The sequence below is a fragment of the Eucyclogobius newberryi genome, unplaced genomic scaffold, assembly GCF_026437365.1.
Source record: "Eucyclogobius newberryi isolate DKJ021-1_F unplaced genomic scaffold, fEucNew1.0.hap1 SCAF_16, whole genome shotgun sequence".
In the NCBI taxonomy this organism is placed as follows: Eukaryota; Metazoa; Chordata; class Actinopteri; order Gobiiformes; family Gobiidae; genus Eucyclogobius; species Eucyclogobius newberryi.
Window position 1 is genome coordinate 35,997,911 of NW_027315790.1, and position 18,975 is coordinate 36,016,885.

The window sequence follows — 18,975 nt, forward strand, 5'->3', positions numbered from 1 at the left end:
GTCCCGGAGGCCGCACGTCCGTCCCGGAGGGAGGCCGCACGTCCGTCCCGGAGGGAGGCCGCACGTCCGTCCCGGAGGGAGGCCGCACGTCCGTCCCGGAGGGAGGCCGCACGTCCGTCCCGGAGGTGGCAGCTGTGGTTTGAGGTCGCAGTGTGGTCTGGGGGAGGGGCACGGGGATGCGGGGTGCGCGGGGTTTACAGCTGAAGGAGACCGCTAGCATAGACGCTACTGACACAGAGGAGGGGGCGTGTCTGCCTGTCCCAATTGACGCGCCAAAACAACAGCAGAGCATTATGGGACTTGTAGTATAAGCGGTGAATGCGGTGGTATAATACTGGCGCGCCAGCTCTAATATTAATTTGAAATTGCCTCGCGGGCCAAATATAATTACACTGGGGGCCAGAGTTTGACACCTATGCTCTAAACACACACGGGCAAATCAGCCACACGTGTGTAACCATGGAAACGTGCTGCTATGGGAACCAGGCTGCAGGTGTGCAGGAGGTGCGTCCTATGATTGACATGTGAATGAACGGCTGTCCACGCCACCAGGAAATGAGACATAGATTTGGCGGACACAGCTTAACTCTGAGGCGCGTGCCCGTGCGTGCCGTGCGTGCCGTCGCTTTGCTGTTGCTAGGCAGATTAGAGGCTTCTGCGCTGTAACTGGGCAGAACAGCGTCGCGCTGCCAATCACAATAATACGTGCGTGCCGGCGCCATGACAGCTGGCCAATGAGAGTGCGCCGCGGGTTTGTAGTCAGGCAGACATGACGAAGCCGTCCAATCACAAAAAGATCTGAAGGGGATTTTTGCGCTATCTTGGCTCAGGTACTTTCTTTTTATTTTATAAATCAATTACCAGAATATGACTCACAAAAGCGGCCACGTAATAATAAAACAGACATTAAAGCACACGAGCGGCCCGGTTCTGCGCTTTAAACCCCGAGACGAAACGCGTTAAATGGCGGTTTGAGAGCAGAGCTAGCCCCGCACAGCAGCTAGCCTCGGCTAAGCTAGCATGCTACATCCATGACAGTGTCAGCAGGCGGGAGCAGCTCTGACAGCGGCGGGTGCGAGGGGTGTGTGCCGGGCTCCAGCTGTGGTCTCTGGAACCTGCTGGACCCGGCCCGGCTTGGTGTTAGCCCGCGTTAGCCCGCGTCAGCCCGCGTTAGCCCGTGTTAGCCCGGAGCTTTGTTGTGACAGCTCCGTGTGTAGTAAAAGCACATGAGCCGCGGCGGGGTAAACACGGGCTCTGGACGGACTCACAGCGGGAGGAGCGCGGCTAAAGGCGGCTACAGAAGGCCGGCTCCGGGACAAACAGACCCAGAACCGGAGCTTTCATGCGGGACATTGAGCCGTTGAAACGCTCTGTTCAAGGTTCAAAATGGAAGTGGAATAAACCATAAGATTTGAGCTCAGATCGAAATACTAGGAATTTTAAGTCTTTATAACAAAAATAAGCAACAGTTTGACAGTAGAAATGTGAGTTAGTTTGCTTTTCTTTTTAAAAAAATGGGATAAGTAAACATTTCTCCCCTCAATTTTTGTGTTAGTGTTAAAGTATGTGATATTTGTGTAGATCACAAATATCACGCTCACGCGTGACACGCCCCCTGGAGGACGCTCATGCGTGACACGCCCCGTGACACGCCCCCTGGAGGACGCTCATGCGTGACACGCCCCCTGGAGGACGCTCATGCGTGACACGCCCCGTGACACGCCCCCTGGAGGACGCTCACGCGTGACACGCCCCGTGACACGCCCCCTGGAGGACGCTCACGCGTGACACGTGACACGCCCCCTGGAGGACGCTCACGCGTGACACGCCCCCTGGAGGACGCTCACGCGTGACACGCCCCCTGGAGGACGCTCACGCGTAACACGCCCCCTGGAGGACGCTCACGCCTGACACGCCCCCTGGAGGACACTCATGCATGTCGGTGCCCCCAGCGGCGGTTGTGTCGTCTAACTGTGAGTTTCTGTGGCGGTTGCTGCAGATGTGAGCGGAGCAGCTGAAATGTCGGAGGAGAGCACGACTCATGAAGACGCGGTGGGTCTGGAGCCACCAGAGGGCGACACTGAGCCCAGCATGCTCCTGCAGAAGCTCAAGAACAACATCTCGTAAGAAAAGAGCCTGAAATAACAAAGCGATTATGACGAGCTCCATTAGCGTTAGCGCTCCGAGCTAAATGTCTTCTTTAGCGTTAGCACTCCGAGCTAAATGTCTTCTTTAGCGTTAGCGCTCCGAGCTAAATGTCTTCTTTAGCGTTAGCGCTCCGAGCTAAATGTCTGTTGTCTTTTCAGAAAACAAGTCCAGACCAAAGTGGAGCAGATTTTAGTAAGTCTTTGTTTAGTTCCTTTGCCACAGAGTTGTTTCTTGACTTCATGTGTTTGTGACGCAGACGGAGGTGCAGCGCTTCTCGGACAATGACAAACTCTACCTGTATCTGCAGCTTCCCTCCGGCCCGAGCTCCGGAGACAAGAGGTGCAAACCCTGCTGCCATTTGTAGATTAAGCCATGTTTCCACTGGTTCTCCAGGACTTTAGCTCACAGGGAGGAGCTCCACAGCGCAGTCAGATGATTGGAGCAGAGAGAATGCAGACTCAGGCCAAAACAAGAGACAAAAAGCAGAGAAACACAAAAGAATCATTTGTCTCCAAACTCTTGACTTGAAGCGCGGTGTTTCCACTGATGCTAACGACTATGTGGAGCCTTAGCAACACAAAGCTAGCAAAGCACGTTAGCAACAGCTGTTTCCTGTTTATGGCTATTTCCAGGTCATAATGCGTCTAGCGTTAGCATTAGCATGACATGGACAGGTTCAAACGCGGCGTAGAGGTTTTGAGAGAAGTCAAAGAAATGAGGCAAAACTGTTGCTGTGCACGCTAGCTTTAGCCACGCCCCTCACACACACTAGCTTTAGCCACGCCCCTCACACACACTAGCTTTAGACACGCCCCTCACACACGCTACCTTTAGCCACGCCCCTCACACACACTAGCTTTAGCCACGCCCCTCACACACACTAGCTTTAGCCACGCCCCTCACACACACTAGCTTTAGCCATGCCCCTCACACACACTAGCTTTAGCCACGCCCCTCACACACGCTATCTTTAGCCACGCCCCTCACACACGCTACCTTTAGCCACGCCCCTCACACACACTAGCTTCAGCCTGAAAGAACCTGAAACACAGATTGTGTCTTACAGCGGGGGCGACTGTGGCTCTCTGAACACGGCTGATCAGCTCCACACCTGTAACTGGATCAGGAGTCACCTGGAGGAGCACTCGGACACCTGCCTGCCCAAACAGGACGTGTACGAGACCTACAAGTGAGACCGGGTTCACACCGGATTAGACCGGGTTCATGGACTGGGGTTAGACCGGGTTTACACCGGGTTAGACCGGGTTCACACCGGGTTAGACCGGGTTCATGGACTGGGGTTAGACCGGGTTTACACCGGGTTAGACCGGGTTCACACCGGATTAGACCGGGTTCATGGACTGGGGTTAGACCGGGTTTACACCGGGTTAGACCGGGTTCACACCGGGTTAGACCGGGTTCATGGACTGGGGTTAGACCGGGTTTACACCGGGTTAGACCAGGTTCACACTGGGGTTAGACCGGGTTTACACCGGGTTAGACCGGGTTTACACCGGGTTAGACCGGGTTCACACTGGGGTTAGACCGGGTTTACACCGGGTTAGACCGGGTTTACACCGGGTTAGACCGGGTTTACACTGGGGTTAGACCGGGTTTACACCGGGTTAGACCGGGTTCACACTGGGGTTAGACCGGGTTTACACCGGGTTAGACCGGGTTTACACTGGGGTTAGACCGGGTTTACACCGGGTTAGACCGGGTTCACACCGGGTTAGACCGGGTTCATGGACTGGGGTTAGACCGGGTTTACACCGGGTTAGACCAGGTTCACACTGGGGTTAGACCGGGTTTACACCGGGTTAGACCGGGTTTACACCGGGTTAGACCGGGTTCACACTGGGGTTAGACCGGGTTTACACCGGGTTAGACCGGGTTTACACCGGGTTAGACCGGGTTTACACTGGGGTTAGACCGGGTTTACACCGGGTTAGACCGGGTTCACACTGGGGTTAGACCGGGTTTACACCGGGTTAGACCGGGTTTACACCGGGTTAGACCGGGTTTACACCGGGTTAGACCGGGTTCACACCGGGTTAGACCGGGTTCATGGACTGGGGTTAGACCGGGTTTACACCGGGTTAGACCAGGTTCACACTGGGGTTAGACCGGGTTTACACCGGGTTAGACCGGGTTTACACCGGGTTAGACCGGGTTCACACTGGGGTTAGACCGGGGTTACACCGGGTTAGACCGGGTTTACACCGGGTTAGACCGGGTTTACACTGGGGTTAGACCGGGTTTACACCGGGTTAGACCGGGTTCACACTGGGGTTAGACCGGGTTTACACCGGGTTAGACCGGGTTTACACTGGGGTTAGACCGGGTTTACACCGGGTTAGACCGGGTTCACACTGGGGTTAGACCGGGTTTACACCGGGTTAGACCGGGTTTACACTGGGGTTAGACCGGGTTTACACTGGGGTTAGACCGGGTTTACACCGGGTTAGACCGGGTTTACACCGGGTTAGACCGGGTTCACACTGGGGTTAGACCGGGTTTACACCGGGTTAGACCGGGTTTACACCGGGTTAGACCGGGTTTACACTGGGGTTAGACCGGGTTTACACCGGGTTAGACCGGGTTCACACTGGGGTTAGACCGGGTTTACACCGGGTTAGACCGGGTTTACACTGGGGTTAGACCGGGTTTACACTGGGGTTAGACCGGGTTTACACCGGGTTAGACCGGGTTTACACCGGGTTAGACCGGGTTCACACTGGGGTTAGACCGGGTTTACACCGGGTTAGACCGGGTTTACACCGGGTTAGACCGGGTTTACACTGGGGTTAGACCGGGTTTACACCGGGTTAGACCGGGTTCACACTGGGGTTAGACCGGGTTTACACCGGGTTAGACCGGGTTCACACTGGGGTTAGACCGGATTTACACTGGGGTTGGACCGGGTTCATGGACTGGGGTTAGACCGGGTTCATGGACTGGGGTTAGACCGGGTTCATGGACTGGGGTTAGACCGGGTTTACACTGAGTTCACTTTTATTGAGCTGTTTCTTTGGTGTTCTTCAGGCGTCACTGTGAGAACCTGCAGCATCGTCCGCTCAGCGCCGCCAACTTTGGAAAAATCATCCGAGACATTTTCCCCAACATCAAGGCTCGGAGACTGGGAGGGCGGGGCCAGTCCAAATATCCTTTGTCCTGCGCCTGAGCCACGTCTCATTGTGTGGACAAGTGTAGACCAGGACTCACATCTGAGAGAACACATTTTAGGATAAAACGTGTGGCATTTATGACATAAAGCACCTTAGAAAAGAGCCTCAAGGGGCCTGAGGTCATTGAGACCGGTCCAAGGTCAAACACGCTTCAAAACAAGAGAAAGAAAAGGAGAATAAAGCCACAAAACACTTCAGGAACAACCTTTCACACAGTTAAACTCATTAGGACGAGTTGTCTGCGTAGTGTTGGGGCTTATTTGACCAAAAACACGTTTAGTGGATCAGGTAACTAGGCAACGCTAAAAATGTGTTTATTGAGCATTTTGTACATTTAGTTTATTTTTTGATAATTGACACGATTTAGAAGTTCCCACTGCTTTGTCACTCCAGTTTAGATTTCACAAACAGATACATGGGATTTGTCCGAGGGTCAGAGGTCAAAGGTCAGCTGATGCACACGACCTTGACTCTTGGTGAAACGTATTGTTACAGTGGGATCAGGAGGAAGACGGTGCTGAACATGCCTCTGCTGCCAAACCTCGACCTCAAGAACGACCCCGTGAGTCCTGCAACTGCACCGGGTTATAGTCCTGGTCTAGTCCGGGTCAAGACCTGGTCTAGTCCTGGTCTGGTCCTGGTCTAGTCCTGGTCAAGACCTGGTCTAGTCCTGGTCTAGTCCTGGTCTAGTCCTGATCTAGTCCTGGTCTGGTCCTGGTCTGGTCCCGGTTCAGACCCGGTTCAGACCCGGTTCAGACCTGGTTTGTCTCTTGCAGTCGGAGCTGACGGAGCTGGTGCAGACCTACAAACAGGAAGTGACTGAAGCGGCCTGTGAGCTCATCTGTGACTGGGCTCAGAAGATCCTGAAGCGTTCCTTTGACACTGTGGTGGAGATCGCTCGATACTTGATCCAGGAACACATCGTGAACCCGCGCTGTGCCCAGGCCGAGCTGGTGTCAGGCGCCGCGCTGGCAGGTACAAGACACCATTCACCATGCCAGTGTGTGTGAGGGGCATGGCTAAAGCTACTGTGTGTGCGAGGGGCGTGGCTAAAGCTACTGTGTGTGCGAGGGGCGTGGCTAAAGCTACTGTGTGTGCGAGGGGCGTAGCTAAAGCTAGTGTGTGTGAGGGGCGTGGCTAAAGCTAGTGTGTGTGTGAGGGGCGTGGCTAAAGCTACTGTGTGTGCGAGGGGCGTGGCTAAAGCTAGTGTGTGTGTGAGGGGCATGGCTAAAGCTACTGTGTGTGCGAGGGGCGTGGCTAAAGCTACTGTGTGTGCGAGGGGCGTGGCTAAAGCTACTGTGTGTGCGAGGGGCGTAGCTAAAGCTAGTGTGTGTGAGGGGCGTGGCTAAAGCTAGTGTGTGTGTGAGGGGCGTGGCTAAAGCTACTGTGTGTGCGAGGGGCGTGGCTAAAGCTACTGTGTGTGCGAGGGGCGTGGCTAAAGCTAGTGTGTGTGAGGGGCGTGGCTAAAGCTAGTGTGTGTGTGAGGGGCGTGGCTAAAGCTACTGTGTGTGCGAGGGGCGTGGCTAAAGCTACTGTGTGTGCGAGGGGCGTGGCTAAAGCTAGTGTGTGTGAGGGGCGTGGCTAAAGCTAGCGTGTGTGAGGGGTGTGACTAAAGCTAGTGTGTGTGTGAGGGGCGTGGCTAAAGCTAGTGTGTGTGCGAGGGGCGTGGCTAAAGCTAGTGTGTGCGAGGGGCGTGGCTATAGCTAGCGTGTGTGTGAGGGGCGTGGCTAAAGCTAGTGCGAGGGCGTGGCAAAAGCTAGTGTGTGTGTGTGAGGGGCGTGGCTTAAGCTAGTGTGTGTGCGAGGGGCGTGGCTTAAGCTAGCGTGTGTGCGAGGTGCGTGGCTAAAGCTAGCGTGTGTGCGAGGGGCGTGGCTAAAGCTAGTTTGTGTGCGAGGGGCGTGGCTAAAGCTAGCGTGTGCGAGGGGCGTGGCTAAAGCTAGCGTGTGCGGGGGGGCGTGGCTAAAGCTAGCGTGTGCGGGGGGCGTGGCTAAAGCTAGTGTGTGTGAGGGGCGTGGCTTAAGCTAGTGTGTGTGCGAGGGCCGTGGCTAAAGCTAGTGTGTGTGCGAGGGCCGTGGCTAAAGCTAGTGTGTATGAGGGGCGTGGCTTAAGCTAGCGTGTGTGTGAGGGGCGTGGCTAAAGCTAGTGTGTGTGCGAGGGGCGTGGCTAAAGCTAGTGTGTGTGCGAGGGGCGTGGCTAAAGCTAGTGTGTGTGCGAGGGGCGTGGCTAAAGCTAGTGTGTGCGAGGGGCGTGGCTAAAGCTAGTGTCTGTGCGAGGGGCGTGGCTAAAGCTAGTGTGTGTGCGAGGGGCGTGGCTAAAGCTAGTGTGTGTGCGAGGGGCGTGGCTAAAGCTAGTGTGTGCGAGGGGCGTGGCTAAAGCTAGTGTGTGTGCGAGGGGCGTGGCTAAAGCTAGTGTGTGCGAGGGGCGTGGCTAAAGCTAGTGTGTGCGAGGGGCGTGGCTAAAGCTAGTGTGTGCGAGGGGCGTGGCTAAAGCTAGTGTGTGCGAGGGGCGTGGCTAAAGCTAGTGTGTGCGAGGGGCGTGGCTAAAGCGAGCGTGCACAGGAACAGTTTTGCCTCATTTCTTTGACTTCTCTCAAAGCCTCTACGCCGTGTTTGAACCTCTCTTTATGTCATGCTAATGCTAATGCTAATTCTAGACGCATTACGACCTGGAAACATCAGATTTTGGCTCTTGACAAGCGATTGCCGTCGATGCTAACGCGCTAACCCTAACCTATTATGATGCCATGATTCATCTGTGCACCAAAGTTTTTTTCTGGAAGTCCCATTGGTGAGCACAGACTAATAAAATGTTTCCATGGCAACATGATGGGACATGTGGTGTGGCCATCGTTTCCTTTTTTGATCAGGGTTATGTCATAAATATGGGAATGAAATGTCTACGGCAAAGAAAGCGTTTATCATTACACTCAAATTCCCTGTGGCGAGCGGAGTGTCCAAACATTAGAGTTTGAGTGTTGAAAAGGATGATGTAACTCCTGCTCACAGCATGTCCTAAAAGCTCCATAAAAAGCTTTAACTGGTTCAAAACACAGCAGCAAGATTACTAACAGCAACTAAAAGAAGAGAGCACATTACGCCGGTGCTGGAGTCTCTTCACATTTAAACTCCTCCTACAAAGCCATAAAAGACATGGCCCCTCCCACCTCAAAGATGCTATAGAACCATCTCATCCAATCAGAGCTCTTCACTCTCAACATGCTGGACTTCTGGTGGTGCCAAGAGTCTCTAAAAGCACAGTAGGAGGTAGAGCTCTTGTGTTATGGAATCAGCTCCTGTCCATGTTAAAGAGGCGACACAGTCTCTTCATTTAAGTCCAGGCTTAAAACGTTCCTCTTGAAATGACTTATGGTCAGGCCAGTTAGGAACAGAAATATAAAGCTACAGTTTCAGCTCCGCTGCCCTAGCAGCAACTCTGGGGGAAGTATGGCAGCTTGAGCACGTTCCTCTGATAAACACTTTTACTGTCATATTTCAGATTTAGTTATCCTGTGTCTGTTCACTTCTGGTCACATGTTTCTCTCCTCCTGGTTCAGCCCTGTTTTTTGTGTGTTTTCAGGATGTCCGGCTAAACCGTACAAAGTGATAAAAAAGACCTCAGGCGTTTCAAAACTGGACTTGGACTCGGCCTCAGAGCTGAAGGTAAAAGTCTCTGTAAAACCTCATCACAGCTGCAAGTTTAGTTTTTCTGAATTCTTTTCTAAACGTGTTGCAGAAAGACGCCGGCGACTCGTGTGTTTCTGCGTCAAAGTCGGACAGAGTAAAACCGACAGAGCCTCAGACCCCAGTGCGACCTGCTGTGGGGCGCCGCTTGCAGGTACATAAAGGAACTACACTTGAACCATACATGAACTAAACCCGACCTACACCCGAACAACACACCTGTAGTACACCTGAACTACACCTGAATAACACCTGAACAACACCTGTAGTACACCTGAACTACACCTGAATAACATCTGAACTAAACTCGAACAACACCTGATTTACACCTGAACTACACCTGAACAATAGCTGAAAAATACTTGAACTACACCTCAACTACACCCGAATAACACCTGAACTACACCCGAATAACACCGGAATATTACCTGAATTACACCTGAACTACACCTGAACTACACCTGAACTACACCTGAACTACACCTGAACAACACCTGAACTACACCTGAACTACACCTGAATAACACCTGAACAACACCTGAACTAAACTCGAACAACACCTGATTTACACCTGAACTACACCTGAACAATAGCTGAAAAATACTTGAACTACACCTCAACTACACCCGAATAACACCGGAACATTACCTGAACTACACCTGAATAACACCTGAACAACACCTGTAGTACACCTGAACTACACCTGAATAACATCTGAACTAAACTCGAACAACACCTGAAAAATACCTGAACTGCACCTGAATTACACCTGAACTACACCTGAACAACACCTGTAGTACACCTGTAGTACACCTGAACTACACCCGAATAACACCTGAACTACACCTGAATAACACCTGAACAACACCTGTAGTACACCTGAACTACACCTGAATAACACCTGAACAACACCTGTAGTACACCTGAACTACACCTGAATAACACCTGAACAACACCTGTAGTACACCTGAACTACACCTGAATAACATCTGAACTAAACTCAAACAACACCTGATTTACACCTGAACTACACCTGAAAAATACCTGAAAAACACCTGAAAAATACTTGAACTACACCTGAACTACACCTCAACTACACCCGAATAACACCTGAACTACACCTCAACAATACCTGATCTACACCTGAACTACACCTGAACAATACCTGAACTGCACCTGAATTACACCTGAATTACACCTGAATTACACCTGAACAACACCTGAACTGCACCTGAACAATACCTTAACTACACCTGAATTACACCTGTAGCACACCTGAACTACACCTGAACTAAACTTGAACAATACCTGAACTACACCTGAACAATACCTGAAATACACCTGAATAATACCTGAACTACACCTGAACAATACCTGAACTACACCTGAAAAATGCCTGAATTACACCTGTAGTACACCTGAACCAAGCCTGAATTACACCTCAGCTACACCTGAACTACACCCGAATAATACCTGAACTGCACCTGAATTACACCTGAACTACACCCCTATAACACCTGAACTACACCTGAACTACACCTGAACTGCACCTGAACTACACCTGTAGTACACCTGAATTACACCTGTAGCACACCTGAACTAAACTTGAACAACACCTGAACAATACCTGAAATACACCTAAAAAATACTTGAACTACACCCAAATAACACCTGAACTACACCCGAATAACACCTGAACTACACCTGAACAATACCTGAACTACACCTGAATTACACCTCAACTACACCTGAACTACACATGTAGTACACCTGAACTACACCTGACCTAAACTTGAACAACATGTGATTTACACCTGAACAATACCTGAACTACACCTGAATTACACCTGTAGTACACCTGAACTACACCTGTAGTACACCTGACCAACTCCTGTAGTACACCTGACCAACTCCTGTAGTACACCTGAACAACTCCTGTAGTACACCTGAACAACTCCTGTTGTACACCTGAACAACTCCTGTAGTACACCTGAACTACACCTGTAGTACACCTGAACTTCACCTGTAGTACACCTGAACTACACCTGAATTACACCTGTAGTACACCTGAACTACACCTGTAGTACACCTGACCTACACCTGTAGTACACCTGACCAACTCCTGTTGTACACCTGAACAACTCCTGTTGTACACCTGAACAACTCCTGTAGTACACCTGAACTTCACCTGTAGTACACCTGTAGTACACCTGAACTACACCTGAATTACACCTGTAGTACACCTGAACTACACCTGTAGTACACCTGACCTACACCTGTAGTACACCTGACCAACTCCTGTTGTACACCTGAACTTCACCTGTAGTACACCTGTTGTACACCTGAACAACTCCTGTTGTACACCTGAACTACACCTGAATTACACCTGTAGTACACCTGAACTACACCTGTAGTACACCTGACCAACTCCTGTTGTACACCTGAACAACTCCTGTTGTACACCTGAACTACACATGTAGTACACCTGGAGTACACCTGAACTACACCTGAACTAAACCTGTTGTACACATGAACTACACCTCTCACTCTCCTCTTTCTCTCGCTCGCCCACAGGTGGAGGCGTTCATGAAGAAGTTGCCGACGATCCTGCCGCGCAGCTCGATTCCAGAGTCTCTCTCTGTTCGCTCGTCTCCTCCGTCTCTCGCTCCTAAAGACACTTCAGGGACGACTTCCGCCATGACCAACACCGCCAACTCTGCCAACGCTCCCGCCACTAACCCGGGGGGCGGGGTCAAGGTCATCGCGCTCCAGCCGCAGCAGCAGGGGGCGCCGGTGCCGCTCATGATCCTGCCTCAGGGCTGTTTATCGTACGAGAGAACGGAGAAGATGGCCCCGCCCCCTAACAGCTCCGGCCCCTCGATGTCGGTGTGCGCGGCGTCAGTGTCGGCCGCGGTGGCTCACACTTCCGTCGTGCAGAAGGTGAAGCGGCGGCTGGAAAACGCTCCGCTTGCCCTGAACGTGGCGCCCCCCGTCAAACGTAAACGTGGACGTCCCAGAAAGCCAAGGCTGGAGGAAGCCCTGCCCCCTGCCGCGCCTCTTCCTGCTCAGGTCCCGCCCTCCATCATCACCTCTGTAACGGGCGGAGTCATCCAGAAGGCTTCGTCGACCCCGAGCGTGGCGAGCTCGTCCGGCGTGGTGGAACTGCTGATCCAGGACCCAGGGCTGGTGTTCAGTCACCTTCCCTCGGACAGAGGCGTGGTCCTGGGCTCGCCGCTCGCCATCGACGCTGACAAACAGCCGCCGCGCCCCGTCCTCCTCATCCAGAACCCCAGCTGGGAACTGCCATCCAGCCAGATGGTGGAGGTCATCCAGAAGGCGCCGCGGCCAGGACCCTCGCTCGCCCTGAACCCCGGCCGGAGCCCTGCCCTGGCCCCCGCCCTGAACACCATCCTGAGCCCCGTCCTGAACACCACCCTGAGGCCCGCCCTGGCCCTGAGCCCCGCCCTGGCCTTGAACACCGCCATGAACCTCGACCTGAACCCCGAGCGCGAGGTGGAGCTGACGCTAACGCCAGTGGAGCTGGAGCTGCCCGAGGCCAAACCAGAGGTGGAGGCGCAGAGACGGGACGAGCAGAGACGGGACGAGCAGAGACGGGACGAGCAGAGACGGGACGAGCAGAAACGGGATGAGCAGAGACGGGACGAGCAGAAACGGGACGAGCAGAGGCGGGACGAGCAGAGGCGGGACGAGCAGAGACGGGACGAGCAGAGACGGGACGAGCAGAGACGGGACGAGCAGAGACGGGACGAGCAGAAACGGGACGAGCAGAGGCGGGACGAGCAGAGGCGGGACGAGCAGAGACGGGACGAGCAGAGACGGGACGAGCAGAGACGGGACGAGCAGAGACGGGACGAGCAGAGACGGGACGAGTAGAAACGCCTCGGAAACACGACTCAAAACACAAAGTAACATTTGCTGTGGCGGTGTAAAAGGCTCAAGTAAATGTATTCAGAAGTTTAATAAACCTTTAAACCCTGTGGAGGCCGCGCCCCCTTATGGCCGCGCCCCCTTATGGCCGCGCCCCCTTATGGCCGCGCCCCCTTATGGCCGCGCTGGCCACTTTCAGCTCCACTTTAAACCTCAGAGTTCAAGTCGAGGGAGAAAACGAGCGTCAGGCGGAAATCCAGGAAACTGGAAGAATGAAGCCCTCGCCATTTTGTCTGGACCTGGACCTGGACCTGGACCTGGACCTGGACCTGGACCTGGACCTGGACCTGGACCTGGACCTGGACCTGGACCGGGACCGGGACCGGGACCTGGACCTGGACCTGGACCTGGACCTGGACCTGGACCTGGACCTGGACCTGGACCTGGACCGGGACAGTCTTGTATTTGTGTTTCTCTGGTTTGTCCTTGTCTTTGTTACAAGGACAAACCTGGTCTGTGGTGGGACGTGGCCCACTTTGGCCCACTTTGGCCCAGTGGGTGAGGTTTTGTGGCACAGTTTGGTGAGTTACGGGTTTGAGGGACGTTCTTCCTGGAGCGTCAGTGAGGAAAAGGCAATAAGCTCAGAGCGATGTGAAGTTTGACTTTATTTAAACATTTGAAACACAAAATAATGATAAAGTTCAGACACAAATGAAGCAGAACTTTCCACGTCTGAAGTTCAAGAATCAAACCAAGAAGAGAAAATGTCAAACAGAATCTCGTTTCCAAAAGCACAAAATATGAAGCGTCATTTTCAGACGACTGTATTTTATGTATTTATTTCATTTGCACTAAACATTTTCTCCTTAAAATCCACTTGGAATTTTACTTTTAGTGCTAAAAAGTTCAAGCCTAAATATTTACAATTTACAAAACTTTTTATGGATTTGTAAATGTTAAAAAAGTTCCAAAAATGCAGTGACTTTTTTTCCAACAATGTTGTTTGTTTGTTTGTTTGTGTTAAAAGTGTCTGAGGTTTGTGTTTGTGCCGTTTATTCACTTTAAACACTTTAAACACTTTAAACACTTTAAAGTGAATAAACGCTTTAAACGAAGCAAAAACTGTTCAGAAATTCTGTTTGTTCTTTTTATGGATGAAAAGGGTTAAAGGACTAAACCGGGTCTAAACCGGGTCTAACTCTGGACTACATTACCCATGGTTCTTAGCGACTGTTGGAGGCTGAAGGTGAATCACTGTGAAATTAAAGAAACGGGTCAAAGATGGAATCGAATCATCCCTTTACCTCCTCGTCTCCTTCCCCCCTTCCTCGTCTCCTTCCCTCCTTCCTCGTCTCCTTCCCCCCTTCCTCGTCTCCTTCCCTCCTTCCTCGTCTCCTTCCCCCCTTCCTCGTCTCCTTCCCTCCTTCCTCGTCTCCTTCCCCCCTTCCTCGTCTCCTTCCCTCCTTCCTCGTCTCCTTCCCTCCTTCCTCGTCTCCTTCCCCCCTTCCTCGTCTCCTTCCCTCCTTCCTCGTCTCCTTCCCTCCTTCCTCGTCTCCTTCCCTCCTTCCTCGTCTCCTTCCCTCCTTCCTTCCTTCCTCTCTCGTCTCCCTCCCCCTTCCTCCCTTCCTTGCTTCCTTCCTTGTCTCCTTACCTCCTTCCTCATCTCCTTCCCTCCTTCCTCGTCTCCTTCCCTCCTTCCTCGTCTCCTTCCCTCCTTCCTCGTCTCCTTCCCCCCTTCCTCGTCTCCTTCCCTCCTTCCTCGTCCCCTTCCCTCCTTCCTTCCTTCCTCTCTCGTCTCCCTCCCCCTTCCTCCCTTCCTTGCTTCCTTCCTTGTCTCCTTACCTCCTTCCTCATCTCCTTCCCTCCTTCCTCGTCTCCTTCCCTCCTTCCTCGTCTCCTTCCCTCCTTCCTCGTCGTCTCCTTCCCTCCTTCCTCGTCTCCTTCCCTCCTTCCCCCCTTCCTCGTCTCCTTCCCCCCTTCCTCCCTTCCTTGCTTCCTTCCTTGTCTCCTTACCTCCTTCCTCATCTCCTTCCCTCCTTCCTCGTCTCCTTCCCTCCTTCCTCGTCTCCTTCCCTCCTTCCTCGTCTCCTTCCCCCCTTCCTCGTCTCCTTCCCTCCTTCCTCGTCCCCTTCCCTCCTTCCTTCCTTCCTCTCTCGTCTCCCTCCCCCTTCCTCCCTTCCTTGCTTCCTTCCTTGTCTCCTTCCCTCCTTCCTCATCTCCTTCCCTCCTTCCTCGTCTCCTTCCCTCCTTCCTCGTCTCCTTCCCCCCTTCCTCGTCTCCTTCCCTCCTTCCTCGTCTCCTTCCCCCCTTCCTCGTCTCCTTCCCTCCTTCCTCGTCTCCTTCCCCCCTTCCTCGTCTCCTTCCCTCCTTCCTCGTCTCCTTCCCTCCTTCCTCGTCTCCTTCCCCCCTTCCTCGTCTCCTTCCCTCCTTCCTCGTCTCCTTCCCTCCTTCCTCGTCTCCTTCCCTCCTTCCTCGTCTCCTTCCCTCCTTCCTTCCTTCCTCTCTCGTCTCCCTCCCCCTTCCTCCCTTCCTTGCTTCCTTCCTTGTCTCCTTACCTCCTTCCTCATCTCCTTCCCTCCTTCCTCGTCTCCTTCCCTCCTTCCTCGTCTCCTTCCCTCCTTCCTCGTCTCCTTCCCCCCTTCCTCGTCTCCTTCCCTCCTTCCTCGTCCCCTTCCCTCCTTCCTTCCTTCCTCTCTCGTCTCCCTCCCCCTTCCTCCCTTCCTTGCTTCCTTCCTTGTCTCCTTACCTCCTTCCTCATCTCCTTCCCTCCTTCCTCGTCTCCTTCCCTCCTTCCTCGTCTCCTTCCCTCCTTCCTCGTCGTCTCCTTCCCTCCTTCCTCGTCTCCTTCCCTCCTTCCTCGTCTCCTTCCCCCCTTCCTCGTCTCCTTCCCCCCTTCCTCCCTTCCTTGCTTCCTTCCTTGTCTCCTTACCTCCTTCCTCATCTCCTTCCCTCCTTCCTCGTCTCCTTCCCTCCTTCCTCGTCTCCTTCCCTCCTTCCTCGTCTCCTTCCCCCCTTCCTCGTCTCCTTCCCTCCTTCCTCGTCCCCTTCCCTCCTTCCTTCCTTCCTCTCTCGTCTCCCTCCCCCTTCCTCCCTTCCTTGCTTCCTTCCTTGTCTCCTTCCCTCCTTCCTCATCTCCTTCCCTCCTTCCTCGTCTCCTTCCCTCCTTCCTCGTCTCCTTCCCTCCTTCCTCGTCTCCTTCCCCCTTCCTCGTCTCCTTCCCTCCTTCCTCGTCTCCTTCCCTCCTTCCTCGTCTCCTTCCCCCCTTCCTCGTCTCCTTCCCTCCTTCCTCGTCTCCTTCCCCCCTTCCTCGTCTCCTTCCCTCCTTCCTCGTCTCCTTCCCTCCTTCCTTCCTTCCTCTCGTCTCCCTCCCCCTTCCTCCCTTCCTTGCTTCCTTCCTTGTCTCCTTACCTCCTTCCTCATCTCCTTCCCTCCTTCCTCGTCTCCTTCCCTCCTTCCTTGTCTCCTTCCCTCCTTCCTCGTCTCCTTCCCCCCTTCCTCACCTCCTTCCTCATCTCCTTCCCCCTTCCTCGTCTCCTTCCCTCCTTCCTCATCTCCTTCCCCCTTCCTCGTCTCCTTCCCCCCTTCCTCGTCTCCTTCCCCCCTTCCTCGTCTCCTTCCCTCCTTCCTTCCTTCCTCTCTCGTCTCCCTCCCCCTTGCTTCCTTCCTTGTCTCCTTCCTCGTCTTCCTCGTCTCCCTCCCCCTTCCTCGTCTCCTTCCCTCCTTCCTTGCTTCCTTGGATGCAGTTCATGATTTTACTCAAATATGTTTGAAATGTTTTGTCTTTGTTCAGTCTTTTTGGGGACAGAAAACGGCAGATGTGACGTTTGTCCTCAAAGAGGACAAACGTTTGATTGGTTCAGAAGTTGTGCATGTTTTTTTTAATCGTACAAAATCTAAAAGTCTTGTTTTGTGACGTCCTTTTGCACTTTACTAAAGCGAGTGTTTCCTGTGGCTCTTTCATATTTTCATACTCATCGCTGGAATAAAGGACGACACAAGCGCCGTTTTGTCTTTTGTTCCAGGTTCTTTTTGGGTAAATTATGCAAAGAAATGTAAATTTATTGAGATTTTATTTAAAACATTTACAGATGAAAATACTTTTCCTGAGCTCGAACATCAACATCAAAGAGTTTCACAAACTCTGAACACAGGACACGCCCCTTTCAAACTGAACACAGGACACGCCCCTTTCAAACTGAACACAGGACACGCCCCTTTCAAACTGAACACAGGACACGCCCCTTTCAAACTGAACACAGGACACGCCCCTTTCAAACTGAACACAGGACACGCCCCTTTCAAACTGAACACAGGACACGCCCCTTTCAAACTGAACACAGGACACGCCCCTTTCAAACTGAACACAGGACACGCCCCTTTCAAACTGAACACAGGACACGCCCCTTTCAAACTGAACACAGGACACGCCCCTTTCACACTGAACACAGGACACGCCCCTTTTAAACTGAACACAGGACACGCCCCTTTCAGACTGAACACAGGACACGCCCCTTTCAAACTGAACACAGAACACGCCCCTTTCAAACTGAACACAGAACACGCCCCTTTCAGACTGAACACAGGACACGCCCCTTTCAGACTGAACACAGGACACGCCCCTTTCAGACTGAACACAGGACACGCCCCTTTCAGACTGAACACAGGACACGCCCCTTTCAGACTGAACACAGGACACGCCCCTTTCAGACTGAACACAGGACACGCCTCCTAAACACGCCCCTTTCAGACTGAACACAGGACACGCCTCCTGCACACGCCCCTTTCAGACTCTGAACACCAGACACGCCCCTTTCAGACTGAACACAGGACACGCCTCCTGCACACACCCCTTTCAAACTCTGAACACAGCACACGCCTCCTCTGCACACGCCCCTTTCATCAGAGACGTTTGTGGTTTGTGTTTACTCCATAGTTTAGGCCTAAATTGCAGCTAAAGGACTAGGGGGCCGACACGCCCGGGGGCCGACACGCCCGGGGGCCGACACGCCCGGGGGCCGACACGGCTTTCAGTTTTCGTCTGAGGAGTCTTTGGTTTGGTCGGTGTCGTCGTCAGTTTCCTCCCTCCGCCGCTTAATGCCCCTCCCCTCTATGCCCCTCCCCTCTATGCCCCTCCCCTCTATGCCCCTCCCCTCTATGCCCCTCCCCTCTATGCCCCTCCCCTCCTGCACCGCCTCTGTATGCTCCTGCCTTTCATCGCTGTTCTCTCTCGTCCCGTCCTTCCTTCTCTTGGTGTCTGGGGCGTGGCTCTGGTGGATCTTCATGTGGTTGCTCAGAGACGTTTTCCTCTTGAACACTTTGCTGCAGAAGGAGCAGACATGGCTCACCTCCTCCTCCGTCTCCAGGTTCTTCTCAGTCTCCAGGTTCTTCTCAGTCTCCAGGTTCTTCTCAGTCTCCAGGTTCTTCTCAGTCTCCAGGTTCTTCTCAGTCTCCAGGTTCTTCTCAGTCTCCAGGTTCTTCTCAGTCTCCAGGTTCTTCTCAGTCTCCAGGTTCTTCTCAGTCTCCAGGTTCTTCTCAGTCTCCAGGTTCTTCTCAGTCTCCAGGTTCTTCTCAGTCTCCAGGTTCTTCTCAGTCTCCAGGTTCTTCTCAGTCTCCAGGTTCTTCTCAGTCTCCAGGTTCTTCTCAGTCTCCAGGTTCTTCTCAGTCTCCAGGTTCTTCTCAGTCTCCAGGTTCTTCTCAGTCTCCAGGTTCTTCTCAGTCTCCAGGTTCTTCTCAGTCTCCAGGTTCTTCTCAGTCTCCAGGTTCTTCTCAGTCTCCAGGTTCTTCTCAGTCTCCAGGTTCTTCTCAGTCTCCAGGTTCTTCTCAGTCTCCAGGTTCTTCTCAGTCTCCAGGTTCTTCTCAGTCTCCAGGTTCTTCTCAGTCTCCAGGTTCTTCTCAGTCTCCAGGTTCTTCTCAGTCTCCAGGTTCTTCTCCGTCTCCAGGTTCTTCTCCGTCTCCAGGTTCTTCTCCGTCTCCAGGTTCTTCTCCGTCTCCAGGTTCTTCTCCGTCTCCAGGTTCTTCTCCGTCTCCAGGTTCTTCTCCGTCTCCAGGTTCTTCTCCGTCTCCAGGTTCTT

General features: G+C 53.1%; 2 protein-coding genes across 2 annotated transcripts in view; both read left to right on the plus strand.

Annotated features, from left to right (window-relative positions):
* Nucleotides 1–639: 639 nt before the first annotated feature.
* On the plus strand, nt 640–12,724 carry rfx5 (regulatory factor X, 5). The gene is given in 12 exon segments (XM_072448391.1): nt 640–830; nt 2,000–2,123; nt 2,307–2,340; nt 2,405–2,487; nt 3,215–3,337; nt 5,194–5,310; nt 5,820–5,898; nt 6,113–6,311; nt 8,913–8,995; nt 9,069–9,170; nt 11,591–12,374; nt 12,377–12,724. Coding segments are annotated over 11 exon segments (1,998 nt in total). The 5' UTR covers nt 640–830; nt 2,000–2,019; the 3' UTR covers nt 12,667–12,724.
* A 234-nt stretch (nt 12,725–12,958) lies between these two features.
* The window catches only part of LOC140361555 (caytaxin-like), a 72,605-nt gene continuing 66,588 nt past the window's right edge, over nt 12,959–18,975 (plus strand). The window contains exon 1 of the mRNA XM_072447267.1: nt 12,959–13,360. Coding sequence (XP_072303368.1) covers nt 13,033–13,360 — 328 coding nt within the window. The 5' untranslated portion in view covers nt 12,959–13,032. The remainder of the gene's footprint in view (nt 13,361–18,975) is intronic.